The sequence below is a fragment of the Erithacus rubecula genome, assembly GCF_903797595.1.
Source record: "Erithacus rubecula genome assembly, chromosome: 3".
Classification (NCBI taxonomy): domain Eukaryota; kingdom Metazoa; phylum Chordata; class Aves; order Passeriformes; family Muscicapidae; genus Erithacus; species Erithacus rubecula.
Genome location: NC_136689.1, coordinates 128,437,941 through 128,452,318, shown reverse-complemented (window position 1 = coordinate 128,452,318; position 14,378 = coordinate 128,437,941). Strand labels below are relative to the sequence as shown.

The following is a 14,378-nucleotide window of genomic DNA, read 5'->3' as shown; positions in this document are numbered from 1 at the left end:
TGGGAGGTGAAGTACCAATCTGAGGGGCATGGGTGAAACTTTTGGAAAACTGACAGTGTTCCCAAATGCATCAGTTTCACCAAAAACTGAGACTGATGGTCTATAGACATGTTGCTCAGGTGCTGAGTTTTCTCCACCAAATACATGTCATCAAGTGCTCAGGAATCCAAATCAATGAGTACATTCTTCTGATACTTCAAATCTTGTTACACTCTGGTGCTGTCAGTCTACACTTGCACTGTGTCCTTGTGCCATATGTATCAGAGCCACGTGTATCTGTGGTGTAGTAATGGCAACTATGGATGGTTTTTCCCTGCTTGACTGTAATTTGGGTGCAAACCAAGCCTTTAGTTTTTTTCAAGTAGGTATGTTCTGCTTAGCTATTGAGATACTAAGATTTTGTCAGTAGTCTGCTTCATCTTTCAAGTGTGTTAAATTCTGTGGTCTGAAATCAGAATTTGTAGTTGAACATGAGTCTCAGGTTTACAGAAACGGAGCTATTGTGTTGTTTGTGCATCTTTGGGCAATTGGTTGAATGGCCCTCTGGAGGTGAATGTAGTGTTGATCCTGAAGCACTTAGGTCACAACTACTAATATTTTGATGGAAGGGAGAGAAAAAATTTGATTGGCAGGTCTGTCTAATATTCATCTTTTGGTACAAAGCTGTTTGTTTTTAAAAGATGCGTTAGCAAAATGAAAAATCAAAATGAGAGTGTCTTGGAGCAAAAATTAATTGCTTTCTAAACTTAACTCTGAGGCATTAGGCAAGCTAACTTCTGAAGATTCATCTAGGCTAATGAAGTAGAGATGCATTACATTAGACTACAGCAGGTTCTGATGACAGTTCTTTCTCAGAATATGCAATGTTTATGCCATGGCTTGTATTAATAATCATGACGTGGATTAGTATTTGTGTTACTTCAGTGCTGTGTGGGTTGATGCCCTCCAGGACAAAATAGTTCTCTAATGATTTAACTAATTCTAGAGACTCATAATCAGGGTACAAAAGAGAATTGCTTGTGATTGCTCCTGTCTTTTCCTCCTGCTGTTTTTCACTTTCCCAAAATACTGGTGAGCAGTTGGTAAGACCTACACTGAATGAATCCTGTGTCACTCAAGGACATGCTCATACCTTTTGGAATGCACACTTCTGAGCATGAAAGCAGCAAAAAATAGTGTAAATCCAGACTTATGAAACTAAAAAAAATAGACTTTTAGACTTCTGTGGTGAAAAGTTCCCCTAATTTAAAGGATAGATAAATATACTGGATAGTGGTACTTCTTTAATGGCTGACTGAGTTCAGTTTCCCCTCAGATGGCTGAAGTACTTAAACAGGGTGTATTGTAATCTGAGAGTCAGTTAAAGATACTGATCTGGGAGAAGACTGTACCACTCTTTCTCGTGTAACTCTCTTTCAGATCTATAGCTGTGAAAGACAGCATTTGATTTGATTTGATTTTATACTAGTTTAAGTTGTGTTGGGTTTGTTTTTTTTTTTTTTTTCATTTTTTGCAAAGCTGTGAATGGAAGAAGAAATTGAATTATTGCATTTTGGCCTGTAGCTGCACTTGCTGAGGAGCAATGAAACATTGCAAATGTTTCTCAGTAAACAGAATTTAATGTATTGTGAAATCACTCAAATTCTGTGTAGTATGAGATCCATTTCAATGCAAGGAGGAACAGAAATTTGCAGAAGTGGGGTTTTCACATTGCATAGTTGCAGCAACATTGATACAAAACCCAGTCAAAGAGGGAGGGAATCAGACCTGTGAGGTCGGTGTAGGTACAGAAAGAAACAAATAAACAGAGTGATGCTATGTAAGTAGTAGAAAGATACCAGATGAGTTTTGATAAAACCTTAAAAAGGAGAAAAGGGCAAGAAGAATAACCAATATTTAGAAACTTCTCTAGTATGTCAGGTTGTAATGATGCACTGTTGAGACAGCATACTGATTTTTTTAAAACTTGATGTTGTTTGCAGTTAGTTACTCTCAGAAGTGAAAGATAATAATTGATTTACCTGATAAAACAGTGAATTTGATAATTGATTTCTTGTGTAGCTTGGAAGATACCTTCCTGACTATACTTAACAATGGAATAGTGGAATTATGTTGCTTTTTTGTTAATTTCAAACAACCAGAATTTCAAGCAGAAACCTTTTTTCAGTATCACAAGTCACTCATCTTTAATTTTATGAGCAGTATTGTGTTCTTAAAGCACTGTGTAAGCTCTTAATATACTGTCCAAGTTAATTGCCATATATATGCTATTGCTGAAGTTCAGGGAAATAACATCTTTCTTTCTTCCCTCATTTCATTAGAAACAATGATGTTTTGGGGGAGGGGGCATGCTGATCTTGAGACAATTCAGATATATCTTTATTTTCAGGTTCAGCATTCATGAGTGCTCTGAAAAAATACCAATTCTAAGTTTGGTTTTTTTTTTTGTTTTTTTACATTTATATGCTTTTACAGATGCATTTATAATATAATTGTCTTAGACTTTGCATTTCTGTGTTTGTAGGATGGAACAAAGTTTATTTCTATAGGAGCTCTATATTCTGAGCTCGTGGCTGTTAGCAGTAAAGGAGAACTCTATCAGTGGAAATGGAGTGAATCAGAGCCTTACAGAAATGCACAGGTACTGTATAGCTTTAAATGTTCCCCTTCAGAATTATTTATATGCTTTGAATATCTAAAATACTTTTTTGTTTCTTAAGAATCCTTCGCTACATCATCCACGAGCCATGTTCTTGGGGTTAACCAATGAAAAGATTGTGCTCCTTTCTGCAAATAGTATTAGAGCAACTGTTGCCACAGAAAATAACAAGGTATGAAATGTTTGCTGCTTGCTGTGTTTGACAAAGCTGTTTTTTTTTTTCAATTGCTTGCAGTATATATAGAGAAGTTGTTTCTTCAGCTTCATCTACACTAGAAAGTATTTAATTCATCTGCTCCTGCCTTTGTTTTTCTCCCCCTCTGGTGTTTTGTAGAAAAGCAAAAAGTTTTTAAAAAAGGTATCTATCAGATTTAGAGCAGAACCAGTGGAAAGATACCTGGTTCACCTGATTATCTGAAACACTCCACTCTTTGATGTTTCAGTAGAAACTGACTCTGGTTTGAGAATAGAGATGTTTGTTAATGTTCTGTAGAGATTAGTAGAAAAACTAGGGACATAGATGTAAAGTAAGTTGGCTAAATGTGCTTTTCATCCCAGTTAGAGTGAACTGGAAACTGATTTGGTAAAGACACCAACATATCCGTATACTTTATGACATATTTCTCCATTTTTTTTCCCCCAGCCTTTTTTTGTTAGGGTTGAGAGCTGGAAATAGAGGGGAAAATGATTCTGAAAAGCTCTCTTTTGGGGAAAGAAAAGATGGTAGGGGATAAATTTTCGAAGGGTATAATTGTTTCTTTGTTTTGTGATGCATTTTTTCTCCCCTTACAAAACCAGTAAATATTACATTAAAGGTGCAACTGATGTGCAACTTTTTATTTTATTTCCCTCTGCCTTTTCTGTTCCTTTCTTTCCCTTAGGTTGCTACATGGGTAGATGAAACTTTAAGTTCTGTAGCCTCTAAATTAGAACACACTGCACAGACATACTCGGAGCTTCAGGGAGAACGGATTGTTTCTTTACATTGTTGTGCTCTTTACACGTGTGCTCAACTAGAGAACAACTTGTATTGGTGGTAAGTAAAAATGCTGTGTTTGTGTACAGCAGTGTGGATGCTCTGGATGTCTTCATGTCTCTGGCTCTGAGAAGCATTACAAAACTACTGAGCCACCATTGTTCTGAGTTTGGTAAATTTGTACTTGATCTTAGGTTCCCTTTATAAAATAAATTTATTCTTCTTTTAAATGCCTAAACCTTTTGGATCCAATCATAACATCTTTAACAGAATATGGTCATTCTTTTAGGAGATGTGTGTAAATGCTTTGCTATTCAGATGTATCAGTGCTATACAGGATCAGAGAATAATCTTCTCTATGCCTTTTAGGTCTTTTTCAGATTATAAATATGGAACAAATTTGCCCATATATGAGGTCGATGTTCCTCTGTCTGACTCTGTTAGCAGATTTGGTCTGTGAGTTTGTGGTCTAAATCTTAAAGAAGGGGGAAATAACATCAAATACTCCCTCTGGAGTTTGTTGTTTAAATACAGTCCTTTCAAGCATAAAATATGAAATGTTAGTTAAAATAATTTTAACTAACAACTTCATGATTAAGAAGTCTATGCTGCAAAAACCCAAACAAAAAAAAGCAAAAACAAACCCTCAAAAACAATACTTCCAAAAGGGCTCTGAAATGAGTTTCTAATTTAAGTGAATTCATTGAGTAATACTAATGCATTGTCAGCATGCATTATTTTTCAGTGTGTCAGGAGTCATTGCATTATGTATCATGCCTAAAGTTCAAGTGGCTTTGAGGCATGGATGAATTAAATACTTGATGATGAGCTGGAAATCAGAGCATTGAAAATTGATTGTATGAAACAGCTTTCTCATTAAATTCTGTTAACTCTGAAAAATACTTAAGCAGACTTGTAGCTAGTCTTATAAACTTGTGGTTCTTAGCTCTTTTGTTATATCATGGCTGACATGGCACACTTTATTACCCTTTATATAGAAACTGCTAACCTATAGCATTGGAGATACTTGGCTATTAGAACATCCCATATTTACCAGATTAATCTGTGCAAAATACAAAAATTCTGACTAGCATTTACATGTAGTCTTTGGAAGCAATTTATGATATAACATGTCTTTTTGTGGTTAAATGTCAGCTGTGGTCATTTTATATTGCCAGAATGATGGAGACAGAAGCTTCTGTTACTATTGATACCCTTAGTTACAGTGATGTATAGTACATGAGACAGGATTTCAATTTCCAGTGTTTCACAGGACTGATGCTTTTTACGTTTTATTTAACATGAAGGAGCTTCTTGAATCAAAGCTTCCAGCTGTATAAGCTAGTTACTAAAACATGAAGTATCAAAATAATAAGCATGCTTAATTGTGTATATTCAGGCTTGATTTTCAACTAAATCAAGAGGATCCAAGTACAAAATAAGTGGGTTTTTTTCCCCTCTTGCAGTGGAAGCCTGTTGTAAGAGTCCCAGACTCCTTCAGCCATTATCCAGAGAAAAAGTGAGGCTTTTAGAATTTAGAAACAAAGATCACATTCCCCAGAGTTTGCAAATTCTAGAAATTATCATTAGTTGTGGGAAAGATGTCCTCAAGTACAGAGAGGCAAGCTGGATCTTGAAAGCTGTGACTGGACTATGCCACTTGTGACAGAGGTTTTGCAGCACTTCAGACTGGAAGGAAAGTCATTTGGCAGGGAAATAAGTCGTGTGCTCTGCCTCTTCCTCCTCCTCTGTATAAATTGGGGTAGTGGAGATGAATTTGGGAAGTGGGGGTATATATGGAAGTGCTTTGAGATTTTGGAGAAGGTGGCACACACACTTGAATGTTTGCTCATGATTGCATTAAGCAGGAGGAAGAAACTGTTCAAAGTTTTGAACAAAGCTTTTCTTTCACAGCGTTTCTAAAATAACATGCATTTTTCCACAGGGGTGTAGTTCCTTTCAGCCAAAGGAAGAAAATGCTAGAAAAGGCCAGAGCAAAAAATAAAAAGCCGAAGTCTAGTGCTGGTATCTCTTCTATGCCAAACATAACTGTTGGAACCCAGGCAAGTACAGCTGTCACCAGTGGCACTTTTACCATGCTATATGATGAGGTTGCAGCTTGCTCTTAGAAAAACACAACAAAATTAATTAGCACAAAAAGTTGTGCACGAAAATAATAGCAATAATGTGAAATTAAAATTATATAGCTGTAAATGACTGTATCCTGTTAGTATTGTTACTGTTCTACAAATATGACTGTTGCTGCACAGAAGAACAAGCTGTACTCATACAAAGTAATTCTGTTTTAACTTATCTTCTGATTCTGTATTTTGAGAGAAAGTAAGTATAGCAATACAATTCCTGATAGAGCAAATAGCTTTGTAAATTATTAGGCATTTAAATGCCTGCAGTATTAATGTCTGGGTTTGATTTATTTATGCAGTGTGATAGACCTTTGGTTTGAAGCCTTTACCAAAAAGGCTAGTAAGTGGTACAGAGGACTTTTTTTTATTAGTACTAGAACAAGGCAGCTCTTTCCCAGGGAGCACTTCTCTTTTGATTCCAATGCTATTCTAATTGACACTGTGATGACTCTCTGTTATTGGATTAATTGTTTCTTTTTTGGTGAGCTTCTAAATATTATACATTAAGCAGTTTCACTGCTAAAGCTGTTGCTTTCAGCTGTGAATTGCTCAACAGCTTCTTTTCCATACATAATGCTGACTTTTTCACCTGATTCCATAAGTTTTCTATTTTGACCACTACATACGCCACCAAGAAAATAATACCTATTATTTCCCTCAGTCGAATTCATTTTTCTCATAGAAATAAATATTTCTGCCTGTAGGTGTGTTTAAGAAATAACCCCCTCTATCATGCTGGAGCAGTTGCTTTTTCAATCAGTGCTGGAATTCCTAAAGTTGGTGTGCTAATGGAATCTGTTTGGAACATGAATGACAGCTGTCGATTTCAGCTTCGGTCCCCTGAGAGCTTGAAAAACATGGAGAAAGCCAGCAAAACTACTGAGGCAAAGTAAGTGTGGAGAGCATGTGCATGATTGTTTATGTGATAGTCTCTTGAACTGAGGAGTAAGAACGGAAAAAGAACGTCCAGTTTTTATAATTTTGAGAGTTTTGCTGCCTTTATAAAGTACTAGGTTTCTTGTAAACTTGGCTAGATGTACAGAAATGTGCACTGCAGGAAAGGTATCTCACTTGTGTGAAGGCACTATGTACATGTGAAATGCAGGAGTATTAAATAAAGGCTTGCCTACAATGTTTCATAAAGTTTCCAGGATTTTATATTTTAGTAACTGAAAATGGAGCCAGCTGTTTCCTGGCTCTTCATGAGATTAAACAGATCTGTTTCATAGTTTGAAAAAAAAATTAGGTTGACAGTTGGCATTTAAACGATTCTTAAAACAGATTTAAGCAATTTCAAATCAAGATTGAAAATGTTTAGCAGTTCTGGAGTTTCAGGTTAGTGTATAAAGCTGATAATTCTTTCCTCAAATGAAGCTTATCATGTTGTTTTCTGTAGTAGTGTATCTACACTCAGTTAATATTTAAAAGCTAATTCTTGATTAAGCAGCATTACACCATCCCCAACCTCAAGATAATGGCTGTGTCAGTTAGGATGGTTGTTTGCAAGTGTGAAGTTACTTCTTTAAAGTATTATTAAAAGAACAATGCTGGGGTACAGTGGCACTTTATCCATTGTCACAGAAAAGATTTCACTTTTTTCTTTCTTCATTCTAAGTACTAACTTTTATTCTAGACCTGAAAGCAAACAGGAGCCAGTGAAAACTGAGATGGGTCCTCCACCATCCCCAGCTTCCACTTGTAGTGATGCATCTTCAATAGCAAGCAGTGCATCAATGCCATATAGTAAGTAATGTGTAGCTCAGAGTAAACTTAAATAATTATGTAGATAAGAAGATTTCATAGAAAGCAGTTCTCTGGTGATTCTGTACTGATTACTAATTCCAGAATCCTTTGGTCTTTCCCTCTATACTCAGTATAGATGAAGGCTTTTGTAATAGACTTTGAATAATCTGTGAATTGTCAGTGTTAAATAAATGTATAAGCAGTGACTCCTCGATGTAATGTGTATCTGTGCAAGTGTAACAGTTCACAGAATCAAAAGTACCTTTCAGAAGGTGATCAAGAGGCAATTCTGAAGATAAATTTATTTTTAATTGCAATGTGATAATGAGTTTCTTTGCAGCCCACAAGTTGAACTTGTTTTGGAAAACTTATTTAAAGATTAAGCTGCTGTTGAACAGCTTGCCTTGTAGTTGAAAGTCAATGCAGAAAGCAGTAGTTTGTATCTATTACAGAAAATGTCTAAAACAAGACATTCTTTACTAACATACAAAAGCAGTCAGGGAAGTTTCATTGCACAGGTTGTGCTTAAAAACCTGAAAGGCTACATCCAAATTTGTGAAACTGGACTCCTTAAGCATTTTTTCTCTCATTTTAAACACATAAATTTATAGCATGTAATTACAATGTCATAATTTGAAGAAATCTTCGCTACAGCTTTTTTTTTTTTCTAATTGCTCAAAACTGCAGTTTTAAGAAGCATTGACCTAATGACTCAAATGGCCCCGTGCATGGACTGAGAATTTCATCTGCTCAGATCTGCAGTACTCACTAATTTTACTGGAAGTCTTTTAGTATTGATTTCTTTTGCAGTTCATTCAACTGTAATTTTCCACTGACTACAACTTAGCTTGGGCTTTTGAGCTAGTGTCTGAAGTTAACTGTGCAATTAGATTAGAAGTTCTCTGCTTGTTACTTTAAATGTGTTGATAGTATTAATTACACTATATACTCAGCTTGGAAGATTGAAGGTTCTTGTCAGTGCTAATTTAACCATGTTATGAATTTAGATTTGATTATGAGTGTACTACAGTTGCTGTTTAGATAAAGTCTGCAGTGAATCTAACTGTATTGCAATTGCCATTAGCTCAAATAGCTATTTTCTGCCTCATTTGCTGTTCTTCTAGAAGTTTACCAAGTAATCCATACATGGTAGGCAAGCAGACTTTTTGTAAGGCTGATCTAAAGCACTGTATCAGAGGTGACTGAATAGTCTCACAGCCATTTTACTTACAGCATGAGTATGTGAGTCCTGCCAAAAGAGGACTTGCTCCTTGTATTTTAATTTTTTGCATTATAGCTGCTGTATTATTTTAAATTTAAAAAATATTGTATTCTAATTATTTTTCTTAAATATCTTTAAAAATTGCTTTGCTTATCATATAGTTCCAAATCCATAGAAAAACATGGAAGTGATGTGATATACTTGCTAGGTCGCTCTGACTCTTAAAGTTGTCTTCTTGTTAACCTCTTGTTAATTTCTTCATTTGACTGCTGATAGTCTTTTGGGGGTTAAGGTTTGGTGTTTACTGAACATTGGATATTGATGCTTTGGTTGAGTATGTCAAGTCTTTCTTTTTGGAAATAACTTTTGTGTCTCAGAGCGACGACGATCTACTCCTGCCCCAAAAGAGGAGGAGAAAGTGAATGAAGAGCAGTGGTCTCTGAGGGAAGTTGTGTTTGTGGAAGATGTTAAGAATGTTCCTGTTGGCAAGGTGTGTCTAAAATCTAAAATACACTGCTTTTGGGGAGGGGGAGAAAAGGTTTTTCTTTTATATGAGCTAACTGTTTTTAAAAATCATACTTTTGGGGATGCTTGAGCATGTTTCTGATGAGTATGACTTTAGCTGTGTTTATATTTGTCCATAACATAATAATAATTGAGTGGGTGTGTTATGAGTAAAATGTGATAAATCTTAAAAAAATTATGGTGTTTTAAGTTGAACCCCCATATTAAGAAAAGCAGATGTGATTTTATCCAAAATATTATTTTGTTGTCTTGAGCAATAGCTCCCCCATGTCCAATGAGATTGTGAAGGGTTCCTCCTCTTGTGACTGACTTTTACATACACATAGGTAGAATATTTGGGTGATTCTCCTGTTTGGGCAACTAAAGAACATAAATATTTTTGTTAGAAATTACACACTTCATTAATATGATTATAAAGTTATTTGATTTATTACTCCAGAAAATCTCTTCGTTTATTCCTTGTAATGTTTTCATTTTTTCTCTAATAAACCTTTGCTCTGACTCAAGAGCCATATGGAGGAAAATATTCCCTTTTCTCTTTTGGCACTGTTGGGGGATGTTAGGAGGGATTAGGTCCTCTGGACTCTTCTCTGGTGTGTTTTTCAAGAATAACAGCAATGACAAAACCAGTAAGATTTTCCTCAAAAAGGAAAAGATTGGGTTGCTTTCTACTTGCTTCATGGAAGATTTTAAAAAAATGTTATCGGAAGAGGATCAATAACTGTCCAACAAAAGGCAGGTGAAGTTAGGAGTTATTTTACTTGCATCCCTAATAGATTTACTTGTGTGGCAGTGTATGATTTGCCTTCAGTAGTATCTTTGAAAGGAGCAGGCTCACAATGAATTTTAATTATCAAGTTTAGGTTATTTCTGCAGAAGGGAATATAGGGCAACTTAGTTCATTGTAACACTTCAATTTCTGTAAATAAGATTTTGAGGTCTAGCTGAAATTGCTGAAATAATTGTTTTCCTCTGATACCATCTTTGGGAAAGTCCCTCTTCTCCTTATCTGTCCTTTTAGATCCTAAGATTTTCAGTACAGAGACTGGTCTACTGTTTCTGTATACAGTTGCAAAGGTGTCTGTGCATTGCATCAAGAACTACTATAATCAGTATAAAAGAGCTTGAATTTTTATGTTTATATATTCAGTGGAGTGCTAAAATCATTAAGTGGCATATCTTCTTAACAGAATTACTGGTGCTGAGTCTATTCTATCTAAATCAGTCGTTTATGGCAAAAATGCTTGCTTTCCTTCATAAAGCATGCTGTTCATTTCCAGTGATATATACTGCCATTCATGTTTCTCCTTTTACTGTTTTGTAATACTTTATCTTTAGAGCTTAGGTAGAATCAGCAGACAAAATCATAACTATTTTTTGCCTGGTGGTGTCCAGATTAAATGTCCAGAAATGCTGTTTATTACAAGGCAATAAACAAGTTTAAGCCTTGTTATATGTTCTGTTTGCAGTTTGAATCAGTTGTGTGATTGTATGAAGAAAAACCAGAGGCACCTTAGTCTGCAGAACAGTTACCCTTGACAGATTCTCCTACAGATTCCAGAGTAATGTTGTTCATTCTGGAACAGCATTGTTTGTAATTGAGATTGTTGTGAGCTGAATTAAGCATAAAGAGGATTTGAATTCTGAATAATCTGACTATTGTATCCATAAGTACTTTTTGAATGTGTGTGTACAGAGGTTCAGACTGAAAACAACATGATTAGGACTTCATGAGCGAAGTACTACCCTTTTATAGTTCACCCAAATATACATTAATCTGGCCTTCCATGATCTACTGTTTACTGACTGACAGTCTGAAAAGTCACATATTTGATGTATTATTATGGGTGGCTTCAGTGGAATGAGCATCTTGTATGAGAATATACAATTGCAATGTAACCTGGGAACATGCTAGCCTTGGTATTTCAGAAAATTGGAAAGACTTTCAAACTTCTTTGAGTTTTAAGGACTTGATGTTAGAAAGTGTGGTGTCAATGGAGCAACACTGAGCTTCTCTCAAAGAGATGTTAAATATGTGGGCATGTGAATATGAGCATGTGAGTACTTGGGCATCTTTGAGAAATACACATTGATAATTTGGTGAATATTTTTTGAGCACAATATGAAATTAATTGCGCTAAACTAATTGATTTCTGAGGCCAAAAATCTTGCTTTATGTAATGATTCAGATTTGAAGGAATAAGAGCAATAAAACAATTATTTTCGTGCTTTTACCTACAAGAGCATCTGGAAGTTTGAATGTTTATATTCTTTAAAATAAAATTGATAAGATGTGGTAGCCAAGAGCTTCTGTCAAAACGTTTGCCACCTTTTAAAATTATTTATATAATTCTTTGTTTTACACAAAAAGAAAAATTTTCACTTAGTCTTCAGGAGGTAGAATTTAGAGATAGGAAAGGAAGGGGTTCAGATTTACTGATGAGCAGCCTGTATTCCTGAAATGGTTTTGTTTCTAGAAATTTTATGTCCCCCTGCTTTTGGATGTATGCAGCAGCTACATGATGTCTGTAAAAAAATGTTTGTTTAAAATCCTTCCATGACCCCTGCTGTGTTCTGTACCATGGTGGCAGATAGAGGGTGTTGACTTCTAAGGTGCCCTTGTCTCTTTGGGCACTTTGTTGGCAATATCAGCTCTCCTGTGAGTGCTAAGATCCAAGATGGTTGTGATCATTCTGATATCAGTAGATCATGCAGCACTACTTCCTTAGTGTGGATTTTGTGTGATGCCAAAGCAATGAATAGCCACAGAGTGTGGTGAGAGTGCAAAGTTCTTACGCTGAGGTGGTCTTGAAAGAGATTAAGAATGCATGTCTGCTAGATACACTCTTGTAGTTAGTCATCTCCTTGCTCCTTGGAATTTATTGCCTTCCAATCTCATTTCAATTTAAATCATTCACAGCTTGGAACAAAAATAAGCCTTTATTCCTCCAAGTCCATCACTAGATGGAAGAGGTAATCATTCCAGGATTGTTTACCTACTGGAAGACTGATGGAGTGAAATAGCCTGGCACTTGTCCCATCTCTTGTCTGTGTTGTTGAGAAGTCTGATGCAGTGTTCTTTATTGTTGTTGAGAAAAGATATGGCTGAAATAAGCCTTTGTTACTGCTCACTGGTATCAGAGGGATAAAAGTTTTTTTCCTGTTGATCCCATACACTTTGGGATATCCTACTTAACCACATTAGCATCTGGATCTCTTCTTCTGAAGTGGCTTAAATGGTGTCTGAAACCACTGCTAGAACAGAGGGATGGGGAACCTGGGTTGGAGCTGCTTTTTTCTTCTTTGGCAGCTGCGGTTCGTTTTGGTCTGAGGCTTTCCATTGGCAGTGTCCAAGGCCTCCCCAAACTGCTTCTGCTCATCAAAGTTGTCCTCAACCAGGTGAGAACCCTGTGTATGACCAGTTTTGCAGTTCTTAGGCACAGAAAACCTACCAGCTCATAGGAATTTTATAAAACGAACATTTGGATTGAGTTGTTTGTTCTTACTTTCTAGTGCATTATTTGTCAGCCACTTGAACTTGGTTTTTTCCTTTGATACCTGTCTGAGATTGAAGCCTTCCAATGAGAAAGATAAATTGAAAGAGCACAGACTGCATCTTACCCTAAAAGAGTTGCCCACTCCCTGTTGGGAATCTGTTTGTAATCTTTCAAAGTTGAGTATTTTTTAAAAATTGTGTCAGTATTTCTTTGAAGGTGTTCATTCTACCTTTGGCATAGAGGTAGAAGCCTTTTCTGTGATGTTAAAATTTCTTCCATTTCAAAAGGAAGATTGTATAGGAAGCAAAAAGTTATTTTCCTTGGTCTTCTGCTGCTGTGTTTTGAGGAGGAATGTGGTGATTGTGGAGAGGGAAAGATTCAGTGATTTCCGATGGCATTCTGATGTTAGGGGCTGTGGAAGTGGGTTGATAGTAGAGATAAAGGAATTAACAACTGTGTTCATCTTTTAGTTTCTCAAATATTTTTTTTATTCCATTAAAAAGACCAGGTGTCGTTATCTTGTAGTTGAAGTGCACTGAAAAGGTATTCTGCTTTTCAGAAAAAATGCTTTAATTTTCCATTATGTTGCTTGCTTTTTTCATTCAATTCATTCTCTTAATTAAGTCCTTAGTAAGGCACATATTGTATATGTAGTTATGTGAAGTGCTTGTTTCTAATTGGTAGAACTTTTGCATTAGCAGTATCAACACTACATTAGTTGTGTAAGCTAAAGCATTTCAGTCCTTTTAAGTTTTTACATTTTATTTTTGTAATGAGTTTTTTAATTATCTCAGACTTATATAAATTCAATTAAAGAGAAATGTTTATGTTGCACATTTATCTTGTTCGGTGCTGGCTCATTATGCCACGTCTTTGCTTTAGAGCTTTCTGTGTACAGTTACTATCTAATGCTTCACTCAAGCTTGTTACTCACTACATCAGGGGATAGTTTTTTCTTTCTGTATAACAACCAACAGCTGTAGTAGTAACTTTAAATAAAGAACTGATTTTAGTTTGAAGAGGAGATTTTCTTCCTAGCAAAATCTTAATAAGCATATTTTTTGGTTTTTAAAGATACATAATTTTTCTCAAGAGTGGGAAAGAAAAATAATTTGTCATGTGGATATGCCATAGGAATTGCAGCACTTAAAACCAGTCATAATTTCTCTGAATGCATCAAAAGTGATTTAAGTGAGAAATGATGTAGTTGATGACACTAAGAGCAGCCAGAAAGCATGCAGTAAAAACCTTTTAAATTATGGAGATGGGAAATGTTAAAGACTGGGGAACTGTACCTTTTTTAAGATGTGCTTACATGAGAAAGCAGCCCAAATTTATAAAGTTCTTGTAGCAAAATTTAGTCATTTAAGGAAAAAGATTCTACATTTTGGACTAGAAGCTCTGATTGAACCACTGGCTTGCGATTGCAGGCTTATATAAGTTAGTCTGATTATTTTAGAAACATCTAAATTTACATGGGATAAACTATTTTTACTAAATCAGTTTTTGTCTGGAGAGTTGTCTTGCCAATCTCATTAGAAATCTGTCTTTGTTTAGTGCAGATGATGGCTAATGTTTGTGAATTCTTTGATTAGGCCTGAATTTTGAAATT

General features: G+C 35.6%; 1 protein-coding gene across 9 annotated transcripts in view; it reads left to right on the top strand.

Annotated features, from left to right (window-relative positions):
- Nucleotides 1-14,378, top strand: part of UBR5 (ubiquitin protein ligase E3 component n-recognin 5) — an 84,887-nt gene that overhangs the window by 34,962 nt on the left and 35,547 nt on the right. For all 9 annotated transcript variants that reach the window (XM_079301382.1, XM_079301381.1, XM_079301378.1 and 6 more), the window contains 7 exons: nt 2,525-2,641; nt 2,721-2,831; nt 3,541-3,695; nt 5,581-5,698; nt 6,484-6,668; nt 7,413-7,522; nt 9,122-9,234. In XM_079301382.1, coding sequence (XP_079157508.1) covers nt 2,525-2,641; nt 2,721-2,831; nt 3,541-3,695; nt 5,581-5,698; nt 6,484-6,668; nt 7,413-7,522; nt 9,122-9,234 — 909 coding nt within the window. The remainder of the gene's footprint in view (nt 1-2,524; nt 2,642-2,720; nt 2,832-3,540; nt 3,696-5,580; nt 5,699-6,483; nt 6,669-7,412; nt 7,523-9,121; nt 9,235-14,378) is intronic.